Raw genomic sequence first — 17582 nt, 5'->3', positions numbered from 1 at the left:
CAAAACAACTTGGGAAATAACTAATCAGGAAGTGATTATTTGCATTAAAAAGAAATTTCTTGTCAAAATGACCTAATTTATGTATTCCACATGAAAAAAAAATTTTTTTTTCTTTACATGGTATGTAATCCATCTTAAGAATCCTTTTTCATGATTACATTTGAATCAGGATACGCACAACACGGTGATTTAGATTTAGCTTTCTATGTTAATCTTTTATCATCGTTCTCTTTAATTCTTTTATATTGTTTCACATTTCTCAGATACTACTCACTCATCCCTCAAATATTGGGAGTTCATCTTTAAATATTTTCAAGGGGGTGAATTATATTTTTCTGAATCTTGACCCCTATGAGAATATCTTTACAATGTTTATATTCATGAGGAATTTCTTGGATGAGCAATAAATTCCTCGTTGTTGTTAGATGCCATTGAGTCAGTTCCAACTAATAGCGACCCTACACACAACAGAAGGAAACACTGCCCGGTCCAATAAATTCCTTAGTCACATAATTTTCCATCAATTCGCTGTAGATATAACTCTGTTGACTTCTGTAATTAAGAGCTAAGGAGATGTCTGATACATTTTGGTAAAGAGAAATTATTTAGGAAGAAATATTTGGATATGAATCTCTTTTTACTAAATTTTCCTGAAATGTGGGAAGTCTATTTATCTGCAGACTAGCTTCTTTTTAATATCAGCAAATGCTTCTTACATTGTCTGCTGTTACTCTGCTCTGTTTATCTGTGTTCTCCTCTTCTCTTCCCACTTGGAAACACGGGTTTTTCATATATTGCATCTTTGGTTTTTTTCCTTAATATCTGCCATTGTGACTTGTGTTTTTTTATTTTAGATTTCTAGAGCTTGTCTATCCTGTCTTCTACAGTACTGATTTTGCTTTATGCAGTGTTAATTCTGTACATTACTGTCTAGAAAGTGGAGAACAATTTTTTTAAGTTTCACTCCTCTTATTTCTTTTAATCATGGCCAATTCTCTTATCTCATTTTCCCAAACTGTTCAACAAAGTCTGTGTTTTCTTATAAATCATTAAAAACATAAAGCCAATGTATTTGATTTTAATGTTATAGAATCTCTTTTAGGTCTCCATACTAGTTTTTTGTCCTTTTCTCTTTTCCTTGAATAAACAATGATCCTTTGTGGTCTGATATTTGTCAAATGACAGGAAATTCCCTTGGACTACCGCTACTCTTCCACTAGTGCGCTATCAGAATCCACCCACCCCTCTACTCTCTAGCTAGGGTGCAGACAGAAATGAACAATCGCAAATCCAATTTTCATTTTCTCACAGGCATTTATATGCAGTGTGGTTTAGATGGACTGAGATCGAAATGGGCTGAGATGGTTCTCTAGACTCGGGGGCAAACCAAATTATTTTGAAACGATTTTCATGTTTTTTGCTTTCAGCAAAATTGTAGAAGAAGCTAATTTAGCTGCAAACTGAAAGAATATTAAAAACAGCTTTTATAATAGGTTTCTGTGTGTTTGAGGCATCTAACTCGGGCCTTAAAAAAACAGCTGGAGAAACTGAGTGACTACTGTGGCAAAACTTCAGCTTTCGTATTCATATTTATGTGAACCAGGTTTCTCCATGCTTGTGTCTCTACAAATGGCACAAACAAAAAAGAATGAATATGGAACTCTTTATAATTTTTGAATAAATAATATTGGTTCACAGATAAATTGGGAGAAGCCCTATATAACTCATTAATAAAGGTATGTCTCATAAAATTTAACTTTTTTATGTTTAATAAGTATTCATCAATATATGTCATATATTTATGCATTTATCAGTTGCTTGCTACTGATAATTGCAGCTATACTTCAGTATTAAAAATTTGTTTTAACACTGCAAGTCTTTTGGTTATAGGGAATTATTTTTTATTCAATTTCAATTTTGTAGATTTAAAAAAATTCCAGATAAGAATAATACAGTGATCAAGATGACTCGGAAGGGTAACAATTATTTATGAAGATAAAATTCTATTGGGGAAGAACAATGGAGGTAAGAGTTCTCTGTCTTTCTCCTAGGACTCACACCTGCTTCTCTCTTGCCCCCTCTGCCTCTCTCTACATCCACCCTCACTGGCTGTTTCCTTTACATAGTTTTACCGGCAAACTAAGAACACAATGACTACGTTATTGAAGATGTCTGTTATATGTATACATAAATGAATAAGAAACTGAAGAAGAGAAGAAAAAGCAGAAATACCTCTACTATCCTCTGTTTCCAATGAACATTATCTTGGATATATATTTCAATAAATATTTTTTAAATTTAAAAAATAAAAAATAGGTTTATCTCTAAAGATCTTATTATATAAGTTATTGATGTGTTCATGTTGCCATATGTTAAAAGTATCCAAACTTGATATGCATAACCTACCTAAAATGCTAAAAATTTACTTGTCATTTAAGACCTGGCCTTAAAAATTAGCTGTCAAAGACTACTTGTTTTTTAAAAGCATTGTTAACTGCTTACACTAACGTTGCTATTCCCTTCATGTAACCTCAAGAAAAGGTTAAGCTGAGGTTTCATACTTTATTTTTAAGTATTGTATTTCTAGCTTGCTTTAAAAATATGATTATTTCTGAACATGCTGAATATATAAAACTTTAAGTACCAGTTTAAAGAGTCTTTAAGCGTACTTGAAAAAATAAACCAGCTGTAGAGGAGCTCCCCAATTTCCGGAGTCATGGCCATCTAAATGATAATATATTAAACACACTTTTAAATTTTATTTTGTATTTCTTTTAATATTATTTTGATATATTAAAAGATCACCCAATAAAACCAGAATCTGTTGTAGATAATTAGGCCTGGAGCCATAATGAAGAGTACAGATGGGTGAGTAACAAAATACCAACGACTATCAAAGCTGTCACTGACAATTAGGAAATCTGACCCAGGTAACAACTGAAGAAAGTACAGTTTGGCTTCTGGCCTACATTGGCTGCAGAAGCAACTAACTATTTAATACAATCCTTCTGACTCACTGATTCCTGATTATATTTCCACAAAATGATGCCACATTTCATTCTTCTTTTGATTCCTCCAATACCTACAAGAGTTCTTACTTTTACCCATTCCTTGTCATGCTAAATGACATTCTCAAGGCCAGCCCTACAAGGAATCCATAGTACACATTCAGGTGAATCCTTCCGAAGAGTGCTAACATAGCTACAGGCTTGCTAGCCAGTATCCACATCAAGGGGAATCTGGAGAAGGTGCACTGTAAAAGAACTGTCTGTATTAGTTGGCACTAATAATTAAAATACTCTGCTGAAAGACTAGCTATGGGGACCAGGGTTTCACTCTGCCCCTGTGCTCCCAGCTTGAAGCCGTCCTGCAGTCTCCACTCTGCCACATCATCATGTGCCAGGTCCTTGGGATGGGAATTAGACAGAAACAGGTGGTATGACTGATTCTCAATTTTTCAGCCTAGTATTTGTTTTCACTTACAAGCTTACTGGTGTATTACCGAACAAAGCTGAAATAACTTACTATATTGCAATTGAAAATCTCTTCAGGGGAAAGACATAGCAATGGTAAATATTCAATGTCCTTAACCCAACCTACTCTTAATAACTCCATAAAAAAATGGATTTAGCGAGAACTGGGGGATATAATCCAACTTTAATCTGTGCATAGCATTAAATGAGGTTTTAGCTGTCACTGCTCTTGACAGAGCACCTCATCTTTAAGTTGTTGTGGTTCCATGAGGTATATGCATCTGGTGTGGGAAACTGCCTGTTTGGTTCTCAATTGTCAACCTGTTCAACACCTGCCTGTGTCCACATATATAAATGCTAACTCTGGGTCTTTAGCAACTGCAGCATTCAGGTTTGTATGCTGTATTCCTACCGTAGGAATCATGTTAACAGCTGGCAGCTTAACAACTGCCATCATCTAATTTCAGTGAAGATTAAGGCTTAAAACAAATCCTTGGCTGGAAACATTCTTGGCAGAGGCCAAAGGTGCTGCTAGGGTTATTTGGTGGGGGAGGGATCCCAGACCTTAATTTGATCAAGGAAAATGAATATATTTCAAGTTCATGACAGATTAGAAGGGAATATATATTTATTAACTGTCTTGTCCAAATGACATAAAAAAGATATTTACCGATCAATGTGCAAGCTGGAGAAAGAAAAGGCAGTCTTTTTATAACAATGCTCAGAGTGATTTGCATGTATTCATTTATTCAACAAATGTTTACTCAGTTTCTACTCACGTACCACATAGTGTTTAAGGTTCCACAAATACAACAGTTTATAAGAAAGATCCTTATTTTCATGGACCGTACATTGTAGATGGGGTACAGGGATAATAAAAAAAAATAAGCATATCAACAAACAAGACAATTTTAATTAGAAATGAATGCTTTGAAAATACATTTGGAGGGTATTTTAGGTTGGATGAGCAGAAAAGGCCCATTTGAAAAAAGGACATTTAAACTGATTACTGAATGGGTAAGTTTGGTTAAATCACAAATATAAAGAGGGAGTTTTAAAGCTATTTAATGGTTTCGTTATAATGAAATAAAATGTATTAAAGTTGTAATAGGTCCTCTGCACCAATGAGAGCCTCCAAATCTAATATTAAAATATCGAATAAGCACACGAAAAATGAATAAGCGAACATATACAATTTAATTTTGGTTAAGACTTCAAGCGTATTCTTCAAAATCACTATTCTTTCAATCTGTCTTGACCCAAAATTTACCTTCATCGTTATAAAAAATATCTCGGCCATGGGGAAAGTGAAGGCAGTAGAACATCACAATTTCTATAGAAGGGCTTCCCACCAGTTGCTGTCAAGTTGATTCCGACTGACAGTGAGAGGAGCCTACGGCAGGGGATCCCCACGTGTGTGGGATATCTCAGAAATCAGTAGGCTGGGGCAGCCGCTTCTTTAAGTTTAAAGCAGATTCTGACGGAATCTCACTAACAGTTGCCTCTCGCATGTTTGCAATGGGTACGGATCACCCCATGGCATGGCTGACTGTTTACATCCTGTGCCAACTCAGCTGATATTTAATTAACATTATGTCTTGATAGTCTGCTGTTGTTTGCAGCAACTTTGAGTCATGATTCTGACACATCAACGACGAGCAAGGAACACTCTGATACAGGGCCAAAGCAACATAGACGTCAGCTTCAGTTTCCAGTGATGTCACACGGTATGCGACCTCTCCAAGAGAACTCTTTTGGCATTGCTTACTGGCCATTTCTTTATGTAGTAACACTGATTTGTACCTCGTGGAACTAATGATCCACGGTGATTAATCCTGTACCTGCTTGTCTTCAGATCATCTGTAGTTGTGTGCATCGATTTAATCACAGCAATATGGCAGAGGAAATAAGAGCTAACTGCCTCAGCCTGGGTAAGACACAACCCCTCTGTACATCAGTTTTCTTGTCTGTACAATGGAGATAACAATAACACCTCCCCTCATAGCCTTATTCTGAGTAAATAAGGTAATATATTAAAGATAATACAGCAATAATTATTACATTAATAGGTGAGCAATTCAGGAATTTCTGGATGTACCTCAGAATATGTAATATCTGTAAGCGTACAGTTTCTTTATGTGGTGCTAGCAGAAAACAGAATTCAGAAATAACTGATTTTGTTAAATCACAAATACAGAGTTTTAAAGATACTTAATGGTTTCGTTATGATGAAATAAAATATATTAAAGTTGTAATAAGTACTCTGCACCAATGAGATCCTCCAAATCTAATATTAAAATATCGAACAAGCACAAGAAAAATGAATAAGCGAACATACACAAATTAATTTTGGTAAGACTTCAAGCGTATTCTTCAAAATCACTGTTCTTTCAATCTGGCTTGAACCAAAATTTACCTTCATCATTATAAAAAATATCTCTGCCTCTCAGAAAACATGAGAGTCTATTTACTACCATAATTATATTAGCTTTAGAATCTAAACAGGAGCCCAAACTGGTCTTACCTAGAAGCTAAACATCCTCATATTAACAAGTAGTTCTGTTTTGCATTTTTGACTCTGATTTAAATGTTTATATAAGAGAGCCTTTGAAAAGTCTGTTCACCTCGGCAGCTTCTCGAGCGTTCCCTTTGAACAATGACTTTGCAGCTGGCCAAACCTGACTCTCAGTCAGCTTTCATGAGCACAAATTCTTGGGCTGATGGCTAGATCTCCAGCTATATCACTCATCTAATACACACTCACCAGTGGTGATGAGAGTCACATTATCACCAGAGCACCATTCTGCAGATGGCAGCAGCAGGCACAGCAGGGATGCACTGTCCTCTCTACAAAAAAAACGACTCCTTCACCTTTCAATAATGCAGCCTGCAGGTATGGACCTACAAGCTGCGTGCAGGCAGAATGATAGCTGTCTTTCAACATACGCATAAAGACTACCCAGTTTCTCCCCGTGGATCATTCTTGTTGAAACTCCATACATATCCATCTTGATTTTGAAGTGTGTGCATTCAGTTTGTCTTCCCATTACATTAGGAATTGAAAGGAAAATTCATTTGTGCTTAAAACTTCAAAAAGTAGAGTACTGACACAAACTCCAGAAGATAAGCTAGATAACTGGGATTTTCTAAAAATTAAACACTTTTGCTCACCAAAAGACTTCACCAAAAGAGTAAAAAAAGAAATTACAGACTGGGAAAAAAATTTTTTGGCTATGACAAATCTAACAAAGGTCCAATATCTAAAATCTACAGGAAAATTCAACACCTCTACAACAAAAAGACAAATAATCCAATTAAAAAACGGGCAAAGGAAATGAACAGACACTTTGCCAAAGAAGATATTCATGCAGGTAACAGATATACGAGGAAATGCTCGATATCACTAGCCATTGGAGAAATGCAAATCAAAACCGCAATGAGATACCATCTCACCCTGGCACTACTGGCAAGAATCAAAAAAACAGAAAATAACAAATGTTGGAGAGGCTAGGGGGTGACTGAAACTCTTAAGCACTGTTGGTGGGGATGCGAAATAGTACAACCATTTTGAAAAATGATATGGCACTTCCTTAGAAAGCTAGAAATAGAAATATCATACGATCCAGCAATCCCACTCCTAGGAATATATCCTAGAGAAATAAGAGCTGTCACACAAATAGACACATGCACACCTATGTTCACTGCAGCATGATTCACAATAGCAAAAAGATGGAAACAACCTAGATGTCCATGAACAGATGAACAAACTAAGGTACATACACACAACGGAGCACTACACAACGATAAAGAGCAATGATGAATTTGCCAAACATCTTACAACATGGATGAATCTGGAGGGCACTACACTAAGTGAAAAATGTCAATCACAAAGGGACAAATATTGTGAGACCGCTACTATAAAAACTCATGAAAAGGTTTACACACAAAAAGAAACAATGTTTGATGGTTACGGGGCAGGGGGGATATGGAAAAACACTAAATAGGCAAGAGATAAGTGGTAACATTGCTGAAGGGTAAGACAGTACATAATACTGGGGAAGCCAGCACAACAGGTACAAGGCAAGGTCATGGAAGCTCCATAGATAAATCTGAACTCCCTGATGGACTGAATTGCTGTGAGGATCATGGTCGCAGGGAACATCTAGCTGAACTGGCATGATATAAGTTTATAAAGAAAATGCTCTACATTCTACTTTGGTGAGGGGCGTCTGGGGTCTTAAAAGCTTGTGGGCACCCATCTAAGATATTCCACTGGTCTCACTCCATCTGGAGGAAGGCATAATGAAGAAAACCAGACACAAAGGAAAGATTAGGTCAAAGCACTAATGGACCACAACTACCACAGCCTCCACTAAGCTGAGTCCAGCACAACAAGCTGGTGCCCCGCTACCACCAATGACTGCTCTGACAGGGATCACAATATAGGGTCCTGTACAGAGCTGGAGAAAAATGTAGAACAAAATTCTAACTCATGAAAAAAGACCAGACTTACTGGTCTGACAGAGACTGGAGAAACCCTGAGAGTACGGCCCCTGGACACCCTTTTAGCTCAGTAATGAAGTCACTACTGAGGTTCACCCTTCAGCTGAAAATTAGATAAGCCCATGAAACAAAACAAGACTAAAGGGGCACACCAGCCCAGGAGCAAGGACTGGAAGGCAGGATGGGACAGAAAAGCTGGTAATAGGGGACCCAAGGTCGAGAAGGGAGAGTGCTGACATGTCGTGGGGTTGGTAACCAATGTCACAAAACAATATGTGTACTAATTGTTTAATGAGAAGCTAGTTTGTTCTGTAAACCTTCATCTAAAGTACATTAAAAAAAAAAAAGTAGAATACTGGCATGTATGCCTCAATATGTTTGGGCATGGGACTCTGTGTGTGAGTGTTATATGTATACGTACATATATGTGAAGATATAATGCTTACACATGACTTCAAATTTTAAGATAGGATATCTCAGATAGAATAAATGTGAATTCATTGTAGCTTGGTCAGTGTTTTCTTAAATTTCAAATATGGAGTATATGAGTTTACCTACCCACACCCATTGCCGTCGAGTCGATTCCGACTCATAGCAACCCTATAGGACAGAGTAGAACCGCGCCATAGAATTTCCAAGGAGCACCTGGTGGATTTGAACTACCAACCTTTTAGTTAGCAGCCATAGCACTTAACCACTAAGCAACCAGGGTTTCCATGAGCTTATCTACCTTGGTTTAAACTGGATTTTGCCTTTTAAAATGCTAAACACATATTTTTGTCACTGGGAGAACGTTCTAGCTCTTCAAAGACACGGACAAAAAAACAAACTAAACAACAATCTCCCTTCTTTCATTTCTAAACTTTCTCATGGAATGATAATATGAAGTATACCTGCCTGTTCAATAGTTTGTGATTCTGTAATCCTATGCTGGAAAATAAGGTAAAAGGAAAGGGATTATCTAGACCCTCACCTGGCGAGAAGCATGAGGTGATCATTTGATCCCTCAAGACTGATCCACCAAAGTCTAGTTTTCATGTTCAAACAATCTACTGAAGCTCTTTTAGCCCACTATCACTTAACCAGGCCTCCAGATTAACATCCTCCATTCATTCCTTAAACACATAATGACTAATGCGTGTGACGTGTTGAACATCTGCGGTTCCTGGGCCACACTCTCATGTGTTCTCATATGTGTTTCCACCAGTTAAAATCTATGCTTAGAAAGGGTGTCAAACTAGTTGATGCCAATAACATTAGTTATTGTAATCATGGAATTAAATTAGATTCTATATAAACACATAAAATATGACTGAAAAAGTAGTCATTTCTGTGAAAAATCAGTTGAATGCTTTGGAGGGACTTGATAAAGGCACAAACTTTTGTCAAGTTGGATGTGGGATAGCCATCTATAAAAGATGGGAATACAATAAGAATGTTTAGAAAGATCTGGGCTCCAATTGCTTAGTAAATGTTTTTAAGTTCTTGCTCCACCGACGATGATTTACATGTGTGGTTTTGGAGGATCACCCAGGACTCCAAACCGGGACCTTTACTTCATACAGGCTTGGGCTATCCTGGCAAAAGAATGCACATTTATATGTTTTTAATTAAGACACAACACACATACACACACATTTGTATATATACACATTTAGGTATTTTATTAATTAGTTGACCACACATTTGTTCTAATCATATCAGATAAAGTTATTTTTCAGTTAGGAAAAAAAAAATTGGCTGGATGTTTGCTATATAGATAAAATTACCTTTGACTGAATTTTTTACTTTTCACGAAGTTACCACACTATAATGGGACATCAATAAAGTAACCTTACTCAGCAATGGATAGATGGCTAAACCTTAAATGAATTAAAGATAATTTCTAATTTTCTCAGTTTTAATTTCTAATACAGCAAATGATATAACCCACATTAAAAAAAGCTTTTTGAGGTCAATAATTTTTAAGAGAGGAAAGGGTCCTGAGATCAAAACGTTTGTCAATCCTAGCTTTAGAGTGATTATGTAGCCAAAACCCATTGCCATCGAGTCGATGCCAACTCATAGTGATCCTATAGAACAGAGCAGAACTGCCCCATACGGTTTCCAAGGAGTGCCTGGTGAATCTGAACTGCTGACGTTTTAGTTAGCAGCCGTAACTCTTAACCACTACACCACCAGTGTTTCCCAGCTATGTAGCAGGAAGAAAACAAAAACAAAAACGAAGACAAAAAAAAACTTGCTCACCTGAACAAGAACAAAGTAACGTTTTTTCCATCTTTTCCAAACCTTCTGTCCAAGTGCATACAGATATCTGGTAAGGAAAACAAGCAAAAGAATATTTTACATGAAAAATGTTGCATCTCTGAGTCATCCTATTTCGTCCATAGGTATTTATTTTTGAGACCAGCCTGCTAAAGAGAAAGTTTAGATCATTTGGAATCTGGAGGCAACATGCAGCTTCTGTGTTACAAAATGACTGAACTTATTCCATGTTCCTGAAAGGAAATTGATTTATGTGGCTTATCAATTTGTCAGTTCTTACCACAAATTGAACGAAGTTGGAGTTAGAAAGGATAATCAAAGAACGGGTAGGAATTTTATTCTTACACACACTTCTTGGAAGAGGCAAAGGCTATGAAGGAAGAGCATGGCACTCAAATGCCTCGGTTCTGATATGACCAGGGCAGGCTAGTGTGGCTGGAGAAGGCGCTGGCTGTAAAGTTGAGAACCCTAGGTGAAGGACAGCTGTTCAGCTGGATGACTTTGAGTGGTGACTGCACCAGCCTCAGTTTCCATTTCCTTGACTATCAAATGAAAGGATTGGATTTTCTGATTTCTAAGGGCTCATGTACTTGGCTTGTGGGAGCCTCTTGCTACAAATTTTTCTAACTATGAAATTCTGATAATAGTGAAGATGACATTGCCTAATTTAGCACAGTTTCATGGTTTCACTTTGCATTGCTGTTAGTAACTGGAATTGAAATGACTACAGTAGTCAATCATTTGAGAACAGAATTTTTGTTCTTACTGAATATATAGATGATAGGCTTAAGTACCAGAGAGGAGAAATAGGAAATTAAAAATGAATCAAGCTTGTCGTGAGCTTGCCGTGGAGAGCTACTTTAAAATCATGCTATGAAACTTCACGCACACACATCTCCTACAACCATGAGAAACACTGTCAAAAGTTAAAAATACAAGACACGGAGGCCGAATTTTAAAGTTACAGTAAGATTCGTCAATATTTTAAGTTATCAGTTTTCTGAAGGGAAGGTCCAGAATTGCACAGATTATTCATACTAACCTAATTTGGATACAATCTGAGTGATAAAAAAAGACCATTAAAAACACAGTTTACTCAAGGGCTTCGAGTCTTTATAGACTTTCTCTTGCAATTCTTCAAACTAAAACCTTAGCTAGAATTTTTAGTTTTGGCCTTATTAAAGTAATTTTCTTTTGCAAAACAAAGCTGAAATATACTTTTTGCTCCCTTTAAAAAAAGCAATATGGGATGTCGGTTAAGGAGTGGTGAAATGAATGAGCATTCTTTTTTGCTTGAGGTGGGAGACTAGCAGAGACCAACTTTCTATAGGACAACTTGACAAAACACAGAAAGAATCCTACCTGTTTTTTCTTTTCACCCTTTAGTTTATTTTAAGGTAAAAATTAGAGACATTTAAGTAGAGGTATGTAACTACATGGATACTCAGAATAGTGTTATTTGTGTTACTGAAAAGCTAGTAACGATCTAAATGTCCAACAGTAGACCTGTTTGAATAAATGCTGGCATATCCATAGAGAGAAATACTATGCTGCCATTAAAATCGTGTTTTTGACAAAATTGACACCGTAGAAATTATCTCACTGTATAACGTTACGTGAAAAGAGCAAGGTTAAAACTATACATAAAACCCAAAACTGTACTTCATAATTTGGAATTAAAAGAATTATATGAAATAAATATTTCAAAATAGAATCCTACCTTCAAGTGTCACTATTATGGCAGATTTAAATGTCCTTCTTTATTCCCTGTATTTTCTAAATTTTCAGAATCAGACAAAAAAAGTTACTGGTATTAAAAGGAGCCCTGGTGGTGCAGTGGTTAAAGTGCTCACCTGTTAACCAAAAGGTGGGCAGTTCGAAACCACCAAGCAGCTCCATGGGAGAAAGATGTGACAGTCTGCTTCTGTAAGGATTTACAGCCTTGGAAAGAAATCCTATGGGGCAGTTCTATTCTGTCCTACAGGGTCGCTATGAGTCAGAATCAACTTGACAGCAATGGGCTTTTATTAATACCAAAAGATTACTAAATACTAAAATAAAAACAACTAGCCTTTTGCATTGGAAAGCATAACCAAAACTGTCCCAATCAATTATATATTTTCTTTCAGAATCATCAGCTAGCTGAAGTGTTTGGCTAACGTCTATTGTGCCCTCGTGATACCATATTGTCTGGGCTTGTGGATGTAATGGAAAATTCACTTAATGACAGACAGAAGCACTTATTGCTCCTGTTTTCATCTCTTCACTATCTCCTCTCAAGGTCTCCTGAAAACCCTTTACCCCATCTTTGTTCTGGCCTCTAATTTCTCTTTCCACAGTTGTAGCGATAGGTGTTTAGCTGCTCTCTGTCTTTCGTATGTAATTTCCCTCTCTTGAAATGCACACCTCCAAGCTCCTGTTGCAGGGTTCACTGCAATGACCTCAGGAGCTAGATACTCTGGACATGACGGATGCCCTCTATAAAAGTGCATGATCAAGATACACACCAAATAGCTGCCCAGGAGCCACAGAGGACATTTAGAATAACCTTTGTCTGTGACCACAGCCTGCTTCTTAGCTCTCTCAAAATGTCTCACTTGGCAGGCTGCTCGGCAACTGGGTCACATGCAAGTGAAACTGAGTAGTGATACACAAACCATCAACAAGCAAACAAGTCCAGCGTAGGTCTTGCTGACAGGGAAATGTCCTGCATAAGGAACAATGCTGTTAGCAGCAATAACATTCGAAATGATGCTCAACAAATTCCAGTGATGATGTATGGTTTCCCCGAAGACAGAAAGCAGAGGTTGGGTGGGGGCACATGTGTATATTTAAGGATTGGTGGAAGGTGTTATAAGAAAGGTAGTAAAATAGAATATGAGACTGGAATCAAGGTAAGAAATTGAATGTTGGGACTCTGAGGTATTTTGGGCTGTTGCACGAGAAGAAGGAATTCAACCCAACATACGTAAAGAAATGACAATTGACCAAACATAATTAGAAAGAAACAGGTCATAAGAACATCCATCATGTCCACTTAAGAAAAAAATTAATATTCAAGAAAAGACTATCTGTCTAAAGGGAATATTATCAGTGCTATATGGGGTTTTATGTTATAAATACAGAAAAAATATAATAGTCTCTGCCTTCCTAAAATTTTCACATTAGCCAGACAAAATTCTGATGCAAAAATGGATACGTATAAAATACATCAGAAAAGATAACCATACTCAATGAGAATACGGTGAAATTAACTTCAACAAACTTAATTTGGGTTTTTTTCACCAAAAGAATGAATTCTGGGATTAGGTATTCAGTGTCACTGTCTAGCTTCCTTTTTCACTGATATAGAAGCAGATTTTTGGCATAGAGACCACATTCAAAAATGAGAGAAGAGTGAAGAAAAATATGTTTGTAATATTGTTTACAACATTGAAAATTCCAAACCTAAAAATCAATCTAAGAATCAAACATTTAGAAATTATAACATTGCCATTAAGAGTAATGACTCAAAAGAATTAACAGCATAGAAAATTTCTTACAATAAGATATTGATTAAAAAAAAAATCAGTCATATGAGCTCATTTCATGTACAAGGAGAAAAAAAAAAAAAGAAAACAGAAAGATGTACGCCAAAATGTAAACATGTACCTAATCTCTGGCTGGTGAGATTAAAGATGTATTTAATATTCTTCTTTATGCATTTTTGCATTTCTACAATTGCTACATTGAGCCTGTCTCCCTTTTCTTAAGTTTATTAATACAATTTATGCACAATACAACTTATCTGTTTCAGGTATACAATTTGATGAGTTCTGACAAGCATATTCAGTCATGTAACCAACCACCACCACAATCAGTGTATAAAATATTTCCATCACTTGAAAAATTCCCTTATGACCTTTTATGATCAATCCCTTTCTTACATCCCCAGCCCTGGCAATGACTGATCTGATTTCTAACCATATAGTTTTCTGTTCTACAGAACATCTTTTAAGAGGAATTATACGGTATGTAGCCAACGATACAAACCAGAAAAGGTGTGCATCAAGGTTTTATCCTTTCATCGTATTTATTCAATCTGTATGCTGAGCAAATAATCCCAGACGCTAGACTATATGAAGAAGAACATAGCATCAGAATTGGAGGAAGACTCATTAACAGTCTGCAATATGCAAATGATGCAGCCTTACTTGGAAAGCTAAGAGGACTTGAAATACTAATGAAGAGCGAGGACCACAGCCTTCAGTATGGATTATACCTCAACATGAAGAAAACAAAACTCCTCACAGTTGGACCAATAAGTAACATCATAATAAACGGAGAAATGCTGAAGTTGTCAAGGATTTCATTTTATTTGGATCCACAATCAATGCCCAAAGAAACAGCAGTCAAGAAATCAAACAATGTATTGCACTGGGCAAATCTACTGCAAAAGGTCTCTTTAAAGTGTTAAAAAGCAAAGATGTCACTTTGAGGACTAAGGAGTTTGGGGCCCAAACTATGGTATTTTCAATGGCCTCATATGCACGCGAAAGCCGGGAAATGAAAAAGGAAGACCAAAGAAGAATTGATGCCTTTGAATTGTGGTGTTGGCGAAGAACATTGAATGTACTACGGACTATCAGAAGAACGAACAAATCTGTCTTGGAAGAAGTACAGCCAGGATACTCCTTAGAAGCAACGATGGTGAGACTCCGTCTCTTGTACTTTGGACATGTTATCAGCAGGGACCAGTCCCTGGAGGAGGACATCATGCTTTGTAGAGAGTCAGTGAAAAAGAGGAAGACCGTCAATGAGATGGATTGACACAGTGGCTGCAACAATGGGCTCAAACATAGGAGTGATTATGAGGATGGCTCAGGACTGCGTAGTGCTTTGTTCTGTTGTACACAGGGTTGTTATGAGTCAGAACTGACTTGAGGGCACCTAACAACAGCCTACTATGTCTGCTTTCTCTCATTTAGTATGATGCTATTGAGATTCATTCATATTGTATGTATCAGGAGTTCATTTTTTTTTAATTGCTGAGTAGGGTATTCAATTGTATGTATTTACCTCAATGTGTTTACCTATTGACCAGCTGACAGACATTGTTTATTTTTTTTCCCTCCATTTTTTGCCTGTTACGAATAAAGTGCTATAAACATTTGGTACAGGTCTTTGTGTGGGTATATGTTTTCATTTCTTCTGAGTAAATATTTAGGAATGGGACTGCTGGGTCTTATAAGACGTGTGTGTTTAATTTAAAAGAAACTGTCCAACTGTTTTCCACAGTAGCTGTACGATTTTGCATTGTATGAGAGTACATCTTACTTTTTTTGTATTTTTTCTTTTTTAATTTTTGTTGTGCTTTTTTCCATGAAAGTTTACAGGTCAGTCTCTCATACAAAAATTTATATACGCCTTGCTATATACGCCTAGTTGCTCTCCCCCTAATGAGACAGCACACCGCTTCCCTCCACTCTCTATTTTTGTGTCCACTCAGCCAGCTTCTGACCCCCTCTGCCCTCTCATCTCCCCTCCAGAAAGGAGCTGCCCACATAGTCTCATGTGTCTACTTGATCCAAGAAGCTCAATCTTCATGAGTATCATTTTCTATCCCATACTCCAGTCCAATCTCTGTCTGAAGACTTGGCTTTGGGAATGGTTCCAGTCTTGGGCTAACGGAAGGTCTGGGGACCGTGATCTCCGCAGTCCTTCCAGTCTCAGTCAGAAAATTAAGTCTGGTCTTTTTACAAGAACTTGACATCTGCGTCCCACTACTTTCCTGCTCCCTCAGGGGTTCTCTGTTGTGTTCCTTCTGAGGGCAGTCATCGGTTGTAGCTGGGCATGATCTAGTTCTTCTGGTCTCAGGCTGATGTACTCTCTGGTTTATGAGCCCTCTTGGGCTCATAATTACCTTCTGTCTTTGGTGTTCTTCATTCTCCTTTGATCTAGGTGGGTTGAGACCAATTGATGCATCTTAGATGGCTGCTTGCTAGCGTTTAAGACCCCAGACGCCACTCTCCAAAGCGGGATGCAGAATTTTTTTCTTAATAGATTTTATTATGCCAGTTGACTTAGATGTCCTCTGAAATCATGGTCCCCAAACCCCTGCCCTTGTTACGCTGGCCTTTGAAGCATTCTGTTTATTCAGGAAACTTCTTTGCTTTTGGTTTAGTCCAGTTGTGCTGATCTCTCCTGTATTGTGTGTTGTCTTTACCTTCACCTAAAACAGTTCTTACTTACTATGTAATTAGTGAAAACCCCCTCCCTCCCTCCCTCCCTCCCCACTCTCATAACCATCAAAGAATATTTTTTTCTCTGCTTAAACTATTTTTCGAGTTCTTATAATAGTGGTCTTGTACAATATTTGTCCTTCTGCAACTGACTAGTTTCACTCAGCATAATGCCTTCCAGATTACTCCATGTTATGAAATGTTTCACAGATTCATCATTGTTCTTTATCAATGCGTAGTATTCTATTGTGTGAATATATCATAATTTATTTATCCATTCATCTGTTGATGGGCACCTTGGCTGCTTCCATTTTTTTGCTATTGTAAACAGTGCTGCAATGAACATGGGTGTGCATATACCTGTTTGTGTAAAGGCTCTTATTTCTCTAGGATATATTACAAGGAGTGGGATTGCTGGATCATATGGTAGTTATGGTAGTTCTATTTCCAGTTTTTTAAGGAAGTGCCAAACTGCTTTTCAAAATGGTTGTACCATTTTACATTCCCACCAGCAGTGTACAAGTGTTCCCGTCTCTCTACAATCTTGCCAATATTTATTATTTTGGTTTTTTTGATTAATGGCGGCTTTGTTGGAATGAGATGGAGTCTCATTGTAGTTTTGATTTGCATTTCTCTAATGCCTAATGATTGTGACCATTTCCTCATATATCTGTTAGCTACCTGAATGCCTTCTTTAGTGAAGTGTTTGTTCATATCCTTTGCCCATTTTTTAATTGGGTTATTTGTCTTTTTGTAGTTGAGTTTTACAGTATCATGTAGATTTTAGAGATCAGATGCTGATTAGAGATGTCATAGCTAAAAACTTTTTCCCAGTCTGTAGGTAGTCTTTTTACTCTTTTGGTGAAGTCTTTGGATGAGCATAGGTGTTTGATTTTTAGGTGTTCCCAGTTATCTAGTTTCTCTTCTGCATTGTTAGTAATGTTTTGTATACTGTTTATACCATGTATTAGGGCTCCTAGTGTTGTCCCTATTTTTTCTTCCATGATCTTTATTGTTTTAGATTTTATATTTAGGTCTTTGATCCATTTTGAGTTTGTTTTTGTGCATGGTGTGAGGTATGGGTCTTGTTTCATTTTTTTTCAGATGTATATCTAGTTAT

At 37.0% G+C, this 17582-nt stretch overlaps 1 protein-coding gene across 14 annotated transcripts in view; it reads right to left on the bottom strand.

Annotated features, from left to right (window-relative positions):
* CADPS2 (calcium dependent secretion activator 2) overlaps nt 1-17582 on the bottom strand; it is a 614350-nt gene that overhangs the window by 191967 nt on the left and 404801 nt on the right. For all 14 annotated transcript variants that reach the window (XM_064289775.1, XM_064289767.1, XM_064289765.1 and 11 more), the window contains exon 9: nt 10224-10290. In XM_064289775.1, coding sequence (XP_064145845.1) covers nt 10224-10290 — 67 coding nt within the window. The remainder of the gene's footprint in view (nt 1-10223; nt 10291-17582) is intronic.

The sequence above is a fragment of the Loxodonta africana genome, chromosome 8 (genome assembly GCF_030014295.1).
Source record: "Loxodonta africana isolate mLoxAfr1 chromosome 8, mLoxAfr1.hap2, whole genome shotgun sequence".
NCBI classification, from domain to species: domain Eukaryota; kingdom Metazoa; phylum Chordata; class Mammalia; order Proboscidea; family Elephantidae; genus Loxodonta; species Loxodonta africana.
This window is presented reverse-complemented; position numbering and strand designations above follow the sequence as displayed.